The sequence below is a fragment of the Perca fluviatilis genome, chromosome 4 (assembly GCF_010015445.1).
Source record: "Perca fluviatilis chromosome 4, GENO_Pfluv_1.0, whole genome shotgun sequence".
NCBI classification, from domain to species: Eukaryota; Metazoa; Chordata; class Actinopteri; order Perciformes; family Percidae; genus Perca; species Perca fluviatilis.
The window spans coordinates 18779151-18794971 of record NC_053115.1 but is presented as its reverse complement, the minus strand read 5'-3'; the positions used below and the strand labels follow the sequence as shown (position 1 = coordinate 18794971).

Genomic DNA, 15821 nt, shown 5'->3' with positions numbered 1-15821 from the left:
AGCTAAATAAAGGTGACACTGCTCAGAGGTAGCCAAGCTGACAGCAAGTTAAAGGTGATGGAGCAGATTAGAAGCATGTGGGTAGTTAACAGCACAGCTGATGACAGATTCCCAGGTGGATGCTGGGGCATTAGCAACAATCGCCCAGTAGCGGTTTCTTGTAGCGAACAAAGGCTGGGCAGACAGCGCTAGATTGCAGGTGGATGGGACCAGGAGGAGTTGAAGCAGCTGGTCTATATTTAGACTCGCTGTGGGTGATATATTTGTATGTTTGTTAAAAAAAAGTGTGCAGTGTGAAAGAAGGATTCTCTTGGGTGAATGTAGAGACATGCGAGGCATGCTAATTGGGAAATGTGCTAATGAGTGAACATGGTAAATAATTCTCCATCTCAACTTCTAATATCCTAATCAACTTAGAGAATATTTCTTCAGTCTAGCGCACAGGTTTGGTTTATTTTTATCTTGTTGAAAGCTGACTTGAATCAGCTATTTTATCTTAGATTACTATGTGTAATGTGAAAGGGGTCACTCATAGGGGAAAATATCACCCGACTCTACAGGTCCCTCTGGCTCTACAGGACATTGTTTTGGTTTTACAGCCCACAACGATACTGTTTTTATTCAATCACAAAAGATTCATGTCCAGATGACACTTGAAAAGATGAGGATTTTTTGGTAGTGTAGTAGCAAGGACATCTCTACCAAGGACAAACTTTTTATTTTTTTCCTCATAATAAACATTATCCAGATTTCAAACCAAGCGGGTGCAGTCAAGCTTCACCCTGCATTTCAGCACCACTGCTTTTTCAGCTTAGAGGTGGCTGGGCAGGCATAGCAAATACTTTCATCCTCTACCAATTCTGTGTGCAGTGAAGAGGCTCCATTACGCAATTATATCAGCTACAGGCTAAACCAGGAAGAGCTCAGGCCTCATTTCCCAACTAACAGTTGCTGACAAGACAAATTAAAGAGGAAAAGGAGGGGTCTCCTGCAAAGCCTAGGGAAAGCTGATTTGAGTATGGTCTGTCAGTTGGGGGGTGGGGGCCACAGGTCATGATTAATAGCTCAGTGGGTGGAAAGTCTCATTCTGATGTGCTTGTGCCTTACTTTCACTCCCAGGCTTCGGTAATTTAATCAACCATTTGAGATAAGGGAATCATTTTCGTTATTGAAAGTCCACTGGTGTGAATAAATATCAGGAATTAAATCACCTCGGTATGATAATCTGTAAGCAGTAGCCTATACATTATAATACAGCTGAAACACTTGACGGATTAGTCAGCTATTTTAGGCTATTCACTTTAATAACCAATATTCATTACTGTAATTTTTCAAGCAAAAATGCTAAACATTCACTGGTTTGTAAGGAGGCTAGCTCATAATGCAAAACATCACAGATAAATGGTCACTTCACATCCCATCGCAAAACTTGAAACTTGAGAAAATGAAAACATTATATTTTAAACCTGTTATGCAGCAGCAGGTTGCATGTTAAGCAGGTCTTAAATGTAGTGTTTGGTTTAGTAATTACAGGTAGCCTGGGATGATAAAGTGACGCCAACGTTTGAGTCAACATTTCCAGCGAAGAAGAGAAGAGCGAGTAGCGCACCTTTTGGAAATGTTTGATTTAAATGTTGGTTTCGCCCCGGACAAACATTTGAGATAATAGACATCTAGGACTAGGAGAACACAGCAATACAATCAAAGATGCAACACGCTGCTGGATAACAGGTAAAAATAATCACATTTATTATTTTCCCCTAAGCGTATCACGGAGTAATGTTACGTTAAGTGCTGATGTCGCAAATGAGGCTAACATTAATGTTACACGGGTAACAGTTACTGTTAGTCCTTCCGGAGTTGTCTGAGACCAAAACAGAGTTTAAAGAACAGTGAATGTTAGACTTACATTTGTCAGATAACCAGAAGGACGACTCTAATTTAATGTTAATGTTGCTCCTTGTCTGTTGGATGTTAAAGTAGGCAAATGTTTGCTAACACCAGCTCTGTAGCTTTAAATCTGTCACCTTGTTTTGGAGTTATTCTGCCATCTAGTGGCTAAACAGTGATGAACGCAGCATTCAGGGTTAGAGTATCAGTAGGCCTACTCTAAAACGGACAAATTTACACAAAAGCATGGTAGTAATCGGGCATGTTTTTGTTAAGCAATATTGATAACATTCAAATTATATAAAAGTATTAACGCTTAATGCTGAAGAAATAGTAGCCTATGTAATGTATCCTTACTTCCCTGTAAACAAAGAAATGATTTGAAGCACCCACTGATCAATCTAATTAGTTTAACGGCACCTCATGCCATCTGCGCAGATTTATACTGTACATCAGCAACTGTTAAAACTGGGATGACACCTGGTTCAAAGAAATTCAGCATTTTAAAACTCACTGGTTTCCAAGAGGTAAGTTCATTAGATCTAAATGAAATGAAGAGGTAAGTTTTTTATGCATTAAATGATGAGCAGATGTAAATGTATAGAAACCCTCCTCTAAATCCTGACGTGATGAGACTTTTAATCAAGCTCCTGAAGAAAGAATACATTAGTGCTGCTATCAGAAATCCCATAGAGAGTAGTAAAGCAGTAAAGACAGCAAGGGAAGGAGAATTATGTCTGACATGCGCCCCCAGTGTCCACTATTATCCACCGGCAATCTCAACCTAGCTCCCCTACACTAAAGTATTGCTGGCCTGGTATCAGGAGATATATCTTGAGGAGACATATTTACTTTTGAAATATGTCCATTCGATGCTACAGTAATGACATGGTGTCTAGATTGCAAATACTTATAAATAAACATACACCTAGAGTAATTAAATATCATCACTATCATTAATCTACTCAATAAACTAAATGATAAAAGTGTGATTATTTTTGAGCACTTGTCTGATTAAACATCACATTTCATGGATTATTTTGACATTTTTTGCGCTGTATCAAACAAAATAGTACAAACCCTTTCCCCCTGTAAAGCATCAACAAGCTTATTTTGAGAAAATGTAAATACTGGATCTATAGATTTGACCTATATTGTTCGTTTTGTCTTTCATTGCTTACAGAGCACACAACAGCTTAGAATATATTGTCATCATAAGGATCATAAATCACTTGACAAAGTATAATAACAACCTTAAAATAGCATGCAGTGTCTGATGTGCGCCGTACTTTTAGCAAAATGTGTGTATATTTAATTTTAGTTAGAGGATTTGAGAGATACAGAATTTCTTTTCATCTGCTGATTTTCTGCTTTTACTTTCCAGACAGACAAACTAAAAATAAAATCTTTGAACCAGGTTCAAAAACACAATTCTTTTGTTTTAATTTAGGAAATGTTAGTAAAGGCAACAAAGTGGAAACAAATTTGTATTAATATATAGTTAACAAATTATGGTTTACAAAAAAGTCTTGCAATGTAGACACCAGACACGTTTTCTTACAGTTGTTTGATCATGCTTGGTGTCACCACAGCTAAATTACTGCAGCCGTCAGGGAGTCAAGCATGCACAGAGTCTGGCTGGCACAGCCGCCGGCCGTACCAGTCTAATCAGTCTGTTAGTCATTTCCAGGGGCTGCTCTTGCTTCAGTGTGAGACAGAAATAGACCAGTGCTTCCTTTCTTCTATTTGGATGTAACTGCAAAAAATGTAAATCCTCAGCGATAACTGTTAAAAAAATGATGGCCTCAGAATCGCAGCAAATCCATGAAAACCTTTCATCAAATCCCAGCAGCCCTGAGCACATGCTAACTGGATTGCTGTGTCTCCTTTTTAGTGAGGACTTTATCATTTAGTAGAGGGCAAAAAATGGCTGCTGGTTTCTTATTGACGAGATGCTCAAAGTCAACATCAGTACAGTCTGATGTTTTCATTATAGCAGCAAATAAAATGAGAGAGAGAGAGAGAGAGAGAGAGAGAGAGAGAGAGAGAGAGAGAGAGAGAGAGAGAGAGAGAGAGAGAGAGAGAGAGAGTGAGAGGACTCCAAGAAAAGCAGGAAAAGCAGCTGGAGGATCTGTTTACATGTATATAAGTGATCAATTGAAAATTAACCCTCCCCTCCCCCTCAACAAAAAAAAACTTTTTTTTTTTTTTTTTTTTTTTTTTTTTTTTTTTTTTTTTATTAAAAAAATAAAAATATTTTTTTTTTTTTTACGTTTTTTTTTTCGTTTTTTTTTTTTTTTTTTTTTTTTTTTTTTTTTTTTTTTTTTTTTTTTTTTTTTTTTTTTTTTTTTTTTTGTTTTTTTTTTGTTTTTTTTTTTTTTTTTTTTTTTTTTTATTTTTTAAATAAAAAACTTTTTCCCCCAAACAAAAAAAAAAAAAAAAAGATCATCTTTTAAAAAGTTTTAGGAAAAAAAGGAGTTGTTTTTTTTTTTTTTTTTTTTTTTTTTTTTTTTTCAATAAAAAAAAAAAAAAAAAAAAAAAAATTTTTGAAAAAAAAACCCTTTTTTTTTTTTTTCCAAAAAATTTTTTTTAAAAATTTTAAAAAATTTTTTTTTTTTAAAAAAAACTCATGCCATCTGCACAGATTTATACTGTGCATCAGCAACTGTTAAAACTGGGATGACACCTGGTTCAAAGAAATTCAGCATTTTAAAACTCACTGGCTTCCAAGAGGTAAGTCCATTAGATCTAAATGAAATGAAGAGGTACGTTTTTTTAATGCATTAAATGATGAGCAGATGTAAATGTATAGAAACCCTCCTCTAAATCCTGACGTGATGAGACTTTTAATCAAGCTCCTGAAGAAAGAATACATTAGTGCTGCTATCAGAAATCCCATTGAGAGTAGTAAAGCAGTAAAGAAGAATTATGTCTGACATGCGCCCCCAGTGTCCACTATTATCCACCTGCAATCTCAACCTAGCTCCCCTACACTAAAGTATTGCTGGCCTGGTATCAGGAGATATATCTTGAGGAAACATATTTAATTTTGAAATATGTCCATTTGATGCCACAATAATGACATGCTGTCTAGATGGCAAATACTTATAAATAAACATACACCTAGAGTAATTAAATAGTCATCACTATCATTAATCTACTCAATAAACTAAATGATAAAAGGGTGATTATTTTCGAGCACTTGTCTGATTAAACATCACATTTCATGGATTATTTAATAATGTCCATTATCCTAATGTCACATTATTGTTTTTAGTCAGACCAGAATATTGTGTTGTCACACTTGGGCCGAGGATTTCTTTTTAGACCATTGCCAATTTTTCACAAGAATCTGGTACATTTGGTAAATTTTTGTCAAATCTGAAAGTGGTTGGAAAAGAGATTTCACATCCAACTCAAAAGTTGGTCTGGGGTAACTTTAGCCTGACACCAGGGTTGCCCATCACAAGTTCTAGAAGCCCACAGTGACACCCTAAAATGTTTTGTTTTTTGTCTAACCAACAGTTCAATACTCACATTAGAAAAGAAGTTGGAACCAACAAATATTTTTTTCACATTTTTGGCCAAACAATTTTTTTTCAAACAACATAAATGAATAATTGATTTTCAAAATTGTTGCAGATTAATTATCTGTTGAACAACTTAGTGATTCATTGATTAATTGCTTCAGCCACTTTACTACCTGTAAAGAGAAGTAGATCATTACTGTCACTATTTTGATCACAAAGACGATTTTGTGGTTTTCAGAAGTTTAGAGTGAAAAAAATCAATGTTATCAAAATAATCATAGGAAAGCATTTAATATTCACAATATTTAGAACATTAGGCATTCATGATGTATACTGTAATTGATCTGTTTGACCAATCTTATGTGTGAACATAATTATAATAACCCACACATTTAAAAGAAACTGAAACAATTCTGTGCCACTCAAATATTTGAGCCAAGTGTGAAAACCTTCTGAGACATATCACATGTGTGCTTAAGATCTTACCTGACAGGCTTGATAAAGCAGCTGGTGCTCAAACTTTTTGATGCCGAGGATATTCTGGAACATCTCGTACAGCTGGTCCTTGCTGAGGATCAGCTCAGAGGCTGCGCTGGCAGTCATGCGTTGCTGCGCTTTGCGTGGATCCTCGTCGCCGCGGTAGATGGTGTCAAACTTGGCCATCCAGGAGCTGAGCACCGTCTCCTTGCTCAGACCGTCAATCTCTGGAAGGCTGCGTACACGCTTCTCGATGTGCCTCTTGAACACTTCCCTGAAATCATTGGCTGAGAAGCCGCCGCTCTGGACCATCTTAGCCACACGGTCACTCTTTAGGAACACCTACATTGTGAGAGACCAATGTCACTAATTGCAGTTATGTAAGAGATAGAGATCCTTAAAAAAGAAGCCCTTTTATTTCAAATGATTAGTATAAGTTTGATAGCTCAAGACTTCTAAACAGACTACACATTTTCACTTCTCTAATGCCATGTAGAGTACATCGCATAAGAGTTGTGAAGAACTTTTCTGTCACATTCTGTCTCAAACACCAAATGTCTGTCTTCATGAGCAAAAGAAAACCGTTCTTGTTCATTTTGAATTGAAAAATCAGAGGCATGTATGTAAAGCTGTGACTCAACGCGGCTAAAGCTGCATGCTGTCTCCTGCTAATCACAGCCTAACAGGGACAGAGACAGGCGGGGCTATATTGTCACAGCATCAAGCGAAGTAACCATCAGAGCTGACTGCTTTTTCACTCTGACAGTCACATTTTGTTCTTAGCATCCAGTATGGCTAAAAGCAGCCATTACTGAAACATTACCCTTGTCATTTGGTGTATGTAACAGTGGATAACAAATGTTTTTTTAGGCTGAAATTATAGGATGTTAGCTGTGACCATGCAAAATTTTGCTAATAATGGTGACCCTCGCGCTTTCAATAAAGATTCCACTTTAAGCAGATGAGTATATTTGCAATTTTTAAATAAATGTACTACTTTTTTTTTTTAGACAAAGTGAAGAAACTATCTACACGCTGCAGACAAGGTGCTAAATAATTTTTTTTTCTTTTTTTTACTGTACTTTCACATTATGTTTACATAGTGCAAAAGTAAAAAAAGGTTTCAATCATTCCACAATCATCAGTCTCTTACCATAGTAAAACAGGGAGGGAGCCATAATCATTATAAGGGTTTCCTGTTAGTTTATAACTCAGAACATTTTCCAGGATGTTGTAGTGTTACAGTAATAAATATTGTTACAACAATACATCAAGACATAATTGTCTTGACAGCCACAAACAGGTTAAAAAACATGACAAAGTGCATTCAAAAGAAGCGTAGACTCATTTTCAGGTTCATTTTTAAATGTATTATTAAATGTATTTTTCACATTAACAGTAAATATATCAAAAATATCCAAATTTGTGGTTAATCCTGTAATAAACTTCCATGGCAGCCTATATGTGTTTCCTAATGGTTCCAACGTTATACTTCGGTTTTTAATACTGACTGAGCTTCTTTTTCCATCATGGATTTGGCCTTGAGGCTAACGTATCCCACTAGCTGCAATGCCTTTTGTACTGTATGCATGGTAATAATGACTTTTTCATCTGCAGATTGAATAGTGAGGTTTGGAAAGATGGCTGTGTCAGCCACATGCTCTCTGACTCATAATCTGTGCAGTGAAAAGCTTTAGCCACCATTTTACAACTCAGCCGTCTGAATACGAGCATTTTGATATGGAATAGCAAGAGGGCTGTGAAGTGCTTTTTTTTTTTTACGTTTTGGACTGAAAGATGATCATTTCTCGTTTTAAATGCGCTGCAAAAGTGATCCAGAGTGCACATACAAAAACAAATACTGTACATCACAAATGTCTAAAATTTACAGATAATAAATATTCAGCTGCATTTGAAGATTACTGAAATATGTACACGCATATGAACGATATATTTCACATCTAGTGATTCATTTGAAAGCATCAAGTCCCTGTGCGTGCTTGGATACCTAACTGGGTCTGACTGTGATAGTGCTGCTATATGGTTATGCTGTGTTGTTACCTCATTGTAGCTCTGCACAGCATTGATGAATGCCTCATCAGCCACAATCTGTGTGTCTCCATTGAGGAAGGCCTGGAAACGATCCTTAGTCTGCTGAAGTTGCTGCTTGGTTATCTGTGGAAGCAAGGGCAAACAGAGGACACATAAGCATTAAAACCAGGTTAGGGAATGTGTCAAAACAAGCAGACATTGGTTTAAACAACAATAATATCCAACCACTTTTGAATAACTTATTCTAGACGAGCAGAGCAGCCCAAACATCCTTTCCCCAGGAGCTTCCTAAAGCCCCTCCTGTGGGAACACAAAGCACTCCCGGGCCAGTTGGGACATGTAATCCTTGTAGTGTTTCCTAAGTCTACCTTTGCATCCCCTTGACAATCATGCTCTGAGCACCTCTAAAGGTAGGAGGCCAGGAGGCATTCCTGCTACATGTAAGTGTCGAAACCACATCAACTGGCTCCTGTCAATGCAAAGGAGCAGAAGTTAAATAACAAGTCATCCCAAATCTCTGAGCTTCACGTGGACTGAAACCAGGAACCTCATCTGAGCTGATGGTATCCACAAATTGAGAGCTTTGCTTTATAGCTCAGCTCTGTCTTTACTACTTAGTAGTCTGATACGATGCCTGCATTACTGCTGCCAGTGCCCCTAAATGGTGGTCAATCTTACGATCCTTTTTACCATCGTGCATGAATAAAACCCCAAGGTACCTGAATTATGCCCCTTGTATACTGCCTCTTCCTAACCTGAACTCAGCAATCCACCAACATGAATGCATCACACTCAGCTGCAAACTGTTCCAGTGGACATTGTAGGTCACGGTCCAATGAAGCCAAAAGGACAACATAATGCAAATGGAAGAGATGCCACCCTAATACCACCCAACTGGGAAACCTCCAGGCCTCAGCTGCACTTTGATATCCTGGCCATGAATATCACAAACAGGAGAGGTGAGGAGGCTTGTCAGATTCAGATGTCAAAAAATAAACGTCCCTAACGTAATGCTTCGAGTGTATGAGGAAGAAATTATTTATAACAGCCACAATGAAATAGAAAAGCCTAGAGTCAAGAGGTACAACATCACATTTCTTTCTACCCATGCTATCTGTGGCTCCAGGGATGGCAATTGATTGATTGGATTAACATAAATTTTTTTAAAGAGCAGCTCAAAGATTCCACGTATCCAGTGAAATATCTAATCATCTCATAAATGGATTGGCACAACACTCATGGTCTCCAGAGGATGAATCCTACTGGATTTGGTATTCCTCTGATATTTCCTCTATTGCCAACATGAGGTCCACATTTGAGGTTTTGAGAGAAATATCTCCACAACTATTGTACAGATTGCTATTACATTTTGTACAGACATCCATGTCCCCCTCAGGATGAATTGTAATAACTTTGGTGATCCCCTCCCTTTATTATCTATAGTGCCGACCTAAGGTTAAGTTTTGATATTTCTCTAATACTTTTGTTCATAACCAAAGACATACAAAACTAAGGACATTAACATCAGCCTCAGCTTTACTTTGTGTTTAATGCTAATTAGCAAATGATAGCATGCTAACACTTGCTAAACTAAGATGGTGAACATGATTTTAAAGGTCCTATGACATGCTGCTTTTTGGATGCTTTTATATAGGCCTTAGTGGTCCCCTAATAGTCTCTTTCCCGAAATTCAGCCTTGGTGCAGAATTACAGCCACTACGAGCCAGTCCCACAATGAGCTTTCCTTAGGACAGGCCATTTCTGTGCCTGTAGCTTTAAATGCTATTGAGGAGGAGAGAGGGGGGCAAGGTGGAGGGTTGGGGTATGGCCTTGACCAGCTTTCGGCCACGGTTGGAGCTCTATTTATGGGTTTAGTCAAATTCTCTGGGCAGCTGTGGGCGACGGATAAAGCAGAGAAAGGGGAGGTAAACTTTCCCCTTATGACGACATAAAGGGAAGATTCCAGATCGGCCCATCTGAGCTTTTTCATTTTCTCAAAGGCGGAGCTTTTGGTGAAAGGATACACCTATCACCATTTCTAGCCACTGGGGGACCATAGGCAGGCTAGGGGAACTCATATTAATGTTAAAAATCCAATCATAAAGTGACATTTTCATGCCACGGGACCTTTAAACTTGCTAAACATCAGCAGTTAGTGTTGTGACTGTGAACATGTTAGCATTTAGCAGCTTTTAGAGCTGCTAGCATGGCTGTAGACTTGTAGTCTTGTTCAGGTTATGCCAGTCAAACCTTTGCCAATAGTAACCAACTGACTAAATGTATGGAAATTCTCTTCTGCTTTTGAATATTTTTAATTATATTTTCTTTTATCACTCAACCATCTATCTTTTATTAAAATTTTAGGCCAGGTGTTGTGTTGCGCATGAGTAATGTTTACTCCATGTCAGTAGTGGTTTTTGGCATGGGCGGAGTTCAGGTTAGGGAGAGGCAGTATACAAGTGGCATAATTCAGGTACCTTGGGGTTTTATTCATGCACGATGGTAAAAAGGATTGTAAGATTGACCACCGTTTAGGGGCACTGGCAGCAGTAATGCAGGCAGCTATTTTCTATAATCTATCTATCTCCCAAATGGAATGGACAAGGGGGGGAATGGGGGATCCACTGTATAGAGCAATACTCTAATGGAATAAGTGGGGTAAAGTCAGTCACACCTCAACTTTCTTCCAAATAACGCACATTTCATTCATATTATAAATACAGGCCTATATTTCCTGCACATTTTTGTTTTTCTGAATTGTGTGAAATGGCTAATAAAAATAGGTAATGCAAAACGATTATGTGGTCACCAAGGTGAATTGGTTTAGTCTTGACTTCTGGTCGAGAGTGACAGCGTTGGGGGGATGGGAAATCTGTTGATTATCGAGTGCCAAATAAACACAAAGATGGACAAGGTCAAAGCCATCAGGTGTCCAATTTAGGAAAAAAGAAAAGAAGAAAAGGAGAAATGAGCAAAAGATAAAGGTATGCAACTATTTTCTCTCTGTATGATTACGGTATCCATGTCATGAATGAAGGGCTAATGTTAATTGGTGGGTATAACTCTTACGTTTGTTGTTGTTGTTGTGTATATCAAACAAGCACAAGAAACTGCTGGTAAAGTGTTTGTCTGCATGCATTCAGCCACACATGGTAAGTGACAGACTTTGGTGTAGGAGTGAGATTGAAAAGTACCACATATTATGTGCCTTTGAAGCAATCTCAACACCATCTGCAGTAAGTTCTGAAAATGAGGATTATGTATCATATGACTGCCAAAGCCAAAGGGCTTGAGTTTGGTCTAATAAGAAAGATTTACAAAGATGCTTACAAACACAAAGTATAGACACACACTGACAATGAAATGACCGCTGCATCAAAAGACCTACTTTATCCAATTCACAATAGTTGCGGAAGAGTGAATCTCTGGATGATAAACCACTTAATGTTCAAACATAAAAGATGCACTTAACAGAACATCGACATCAGAGATTAATACTTGTGCTTCATAAGGTTTCGGGTTTATTCATCTAACTACTTACTGTAGATGTGAGATTAAAGAGAAAGAGTAAACAATCAATGCTATGTTTTAATAGACCACAGTATTCAAGGAACATCCTGAGAAGAGAAATGTTAATATTAACAACAGTATGCAAATCAGTCCGGCCTAAGGAGACAGAGGCTGAAGTCAATATGCTTGTCCTTGCTTTCTTGTCCATTTCTGAGTGAGAGGGTCAGGATAAATACAGCACACAGTTTTCACTTTTACATTATGATGTATGCAGAAAATGAAAAACTCCTATAAAAAAAATTAGCCTTTAATTAAAAGGTAAACATGGAAAATGAGTGTGCATACATGCTGCAGAGTGATGAGCTACAATTAATTCACCAGCAGGGAAAGCAAAGGCAAGAACATTGTGTGAATATTGTGTAACATACTCAGGTGTGGGCTGATAGGGTTTCTGGTGAAGAGCTGCTGGGCTTTTGAGAAAAGGTACAAAGACAGACTTGATCAAAGCTGCCTAAATGTTCTTATGGCAAAGCTATCACTTCTTCCACTAGACCTGAGGTCACTGTAGCTTTCTTGAATACAAACTCTCTTAACAGCAACACCCTTACTGTTAGAGACTATGCTATGATGAAGAAATAAATGACTGGTCAGTTTATTGCATTTTATGAGGAGCTATAATTAGAGATGAAACAATTAATCAATAAGTTAAATTGACAGACAAGTTATACAACTATTTTCATGATCAATCGCTTCAGAAATTTTTCAAGCAAAAGCTTACAGCCTCAAAATCGAGGATTTGATGTATTCAACTAAATATCTTTGGTATCTGAGTGGCCTCTATTAACCTGACATATTACCTTCATATTCCCTTTTCACAGATAGCTGTAGAATAATCACAATGACATTATAATAAACTCTAGGAGATGGGGTATTGGCAGTCATCCAAAACTGGCAGAACACATTTGTGTTGTACCTGAAGAATTGACCATGAAAGGTCAAAGCTAATAATACTTTTGCTTCTGCTGACAGTTTCTCTTGGCCGATCTGACTTTATGTGACAACACAGCAAGCTGTTAACTCTGTGTGTGTTTATTTGAAAAGCTGACACTGAAGTACACAGCAGTAAAGCAAAATGTGTCCACTTTTCCACCAAAGAATAGCTCAACTGCATAAATAATTTATGACTTCCTGTCCTGCATACTCTTTTTTCATTGCTGATTGAAGAATTGTGCTGATTAGCAACCAAGTTGATGAATGAGAGAGAAGGCCAGATTCCCAATACATACTTTTCCTGCTTTGCTCTTATTGACTCTCTCTCTCTGTGGCTCTTATCAATATTGCACTGTTGCATTGTGATTCATTGGCTTGCAGTGAAGTGGGCAGTGACATTAATCACCTTTCACATATCAATAGAGGGGATATACACATTGCATTGGCTTAATGTACAGTAACTTAATTACTGTTCAGAATGACTATGGATTTGAGTTTATAGTTCAATATGTAGTATAGTTTTGGCTGATGCAATATTTGAGTCACTGTCAAACATTTAACGACCCAAGAAGTTTAAATTAAAAACTGGTTTTACGCTAAATTACTTTTTTTTGTAGTTTAAGTCCCTAAAGTTTATATAATGAATATTTATATAAAATGTTAAATTCCCATATATCATTAATATATGTTAATATCGTTAAATAGAGACTGCATAGTGGAGATAAATGGATGGTAAAACATAAACATAATATCAAAATAAGCATCTTAAAGCCTATTGAGCCTCTACAGTAAATCAGGTTCAATCAGGTTTCAAACGCCCTCAACTGGCACATATCTTAAATACAATAAAGTAAAATAAAAGCTTTCTTCACTGAACCAAAAAAGGATATTTGTACTTACTGCTACTACTACTTACTGTGGAGTGGAGTGTAGGTTGTAAGGATCTTTTTTTATTTTACTTTTGGTATTACAGTTTGTCTTTCATATACAAGATACTGGGTAGCTTTTATTAGACAAACAATGAACTGTCTAAATGATAACTAAGACATCAGGAAATGGGAAATAATTACTTATTTTAAAGGATGTTCAAATGTTCACAGCTGTCAGTCACTACTTTTAATGTAATAGGGGAATAGTTACATAAGCCATATGTACATTATAAAGACTATTCAGGGCCATAGACAGGATTTTAAAATATTGAGTTCATCAGTCCAAAATGAAGGCTTATGGGGTACTACATTTACAACATTTTGGTTGTTGGATCTAAAATATACTGATGTCAGCCTATAAAATATCAAAAAGTGTTTAAAGTATTTTTAATTATACAATGTAAACTCCCCCCAGGCTGCTAATTACAGGCGATTAAGTGGCTTCAGAAGAGAAGCTCTTCTCTCTGTGTGTATAGTGCATTTCTGCTTTTGTTGTATACCTCAATGTGTTTACAAAGAAAGTGAGACTAAAGCAGAATTAGACAAGGTTACATAACACCTGTAATAGTATAGAATCATTATATATAATGATTAAGATTATATTCATATATATCATATTATGTCTTTGAGGTTTTTAAACAACCTGGCTTGCAAGGTATACAACATATTAGCTGTACTTGCTGTGATGTGATGAAGTGGAGTAATTAGCTAATTGAATGCAGTATATATACTGTAGCTAGTGTAGTTCATTGCCATAAAGCTGACTCACATTTTAGCTTCTTCTAAAAGTCACGTGAGTGGTTTCCAAAATCAAAAGGCTGCAAAATACAGCAGATGTGCAGTTTCAGTCGTAAATAAAGTAATTGAGTCATAAAAAATAGACAAAGATTATACAAGTTTGATTCATAAAAAATGGACCAAAGTGATGTGTGGTAGTATAAGGACTGGGGCAACAATGAAATGTAAAAAGTAGGCTTAAACACGCAATTTTATATAAAATGTGGAGACCAAACAGTAACATTGTTATGATATACTGAAGATGTACAGTATGTTAACCTAAGAAGGAAGGTTAATTTTACTTTCTTCTGATAAAATGTGCAAAGTGATAATGAAAGGATATCATTCAAACTAAATGTTCTCATTGAGTATAAATCAGTTTGCTCAGGAAAGAGCTGCCTACCAATGCTGCTGTTGGTTTTCAGCAAACATGTTATCATTGAATCCTCTCGCCAGACAAAGCATATTTCAGTCATGTTGCAGATGACACCACCGGCCCACATCTGAGTAAACCACAAACAAGAGTTGGGTGCAAGCACTGCATGACAGCTGCACAAAATCTACGAGCAACTGGCCTCAACAAACAGAACACCAGCATCGTGTACTGACTGTGATCACAAAACTCCAATTATACAAAGACAGATGCACAAACTATTACCTCCAACCAGACATGCTCACATAGATCATGCTCACATAGATGTGTTCTGAAGGCGTACACACAGCGTTGTGTGAGTAAATACCACTCTGCTGGGTTAGTCAACAGCCAGGTGTATACTCTGTAGACGGAGCTTGACACACGGCAAACAGGGATCTGAATAACCAGTTTCCACACTGTTGGGATATTCAGGAGCTGTGGCACTGCTGATATAAAGGACAACACTGTGTTCATAACCAGCTATATAAGCCCCTTTTTGTAACAGTCATCCAAAATCACACCACCAACCCACTGACAGCAGCCGCACAGCTCAGGTGGTACCTCATTATGCTCACAGTTACGGAGCAGAAAATAAGACCTTAACCTATAGAGAGGATCAAATCAGTGGGTCAATTTGCATCAATTTGGTACTTTATACTTCTACTTCACTACATTTCTGAGATAAATGTTTTATTTCTAACAGTACTAAGTAACAGTAACAGTGTACTTGTCACCAGCGAGGAAAGTTTGGAAAGTTTACAAATTTTCTGTTTACTGCCATACATGCAGGTGAATGGCGCCAGTACCCTGAGGTCCGCATTTACCAGCTGGCAAAACTCCGGCCGACGACTCACTTAAGACAGTTGAAAATCAGCAACTTTCCCTCTTTAGCTTTTGGCTTAGCGCAGCGCCATTGCAACTATAAATGACAGTGTCTTAGCCACATCATCCTCCCCAGCTCCACCCTCTCATCCAAAACCATCACATCCTGTTTTAAAAAACTAAGATGGTGACGGCTAAATTGCCAAACTCGAGGCTTGAAAATGGTAGTCCACAAACCAATGGATAACTTCCCTGTGCTACCTCCAACGTTTTTACAGTATATGTGTTTGCCTAAAGCAGGGAAGAGGAGCAGGATACAGAGGACTGGTGAGCACTTCTTTCTATTTTCACACCCACAAATTATTTTCATTTTCAAACTTGTAGTATTCAGAACCAACCAACACTGACTCAAGTGGCATCACTTGAGGC

The 15821-nt window shown here is 37.4% G+C and overlaps 1 protein-coding gene across 13 annotated transcripts in view; it reads right to left on the bottom strand.

The window, feature by feature from the left end:
- Positions 1-15821, bottom strand: part of cadpsb (Ca2+-dependent activator protein for secretion b) — a 63903-nt gene that overhangs the window by 40497 nt on the left and 7585 nt on the right. For 12 of the 13 annotated variants that reach the window (XM_039796869.1, XM_039796874.1, XM_039796871.1 and 9 more), the window contains exons 2-3: positions 7959-8072; positions 5907-6239 (exon numbers count right to left, since the gene is read on the bottom strand). In XM_039796869.1, the coding sequence (XP_039652803.1) occupies positions 5907-6239; positions 7959-8072 (447 nt within the window). Of the gene's footprint in view, positions 1-1909; positions 2014-5906; positions 6240-7958; positions 8073-15821 lie in introns of those variants that run through there. The other variant, XM_039796881.1, reaches the window with a different exon arrangement.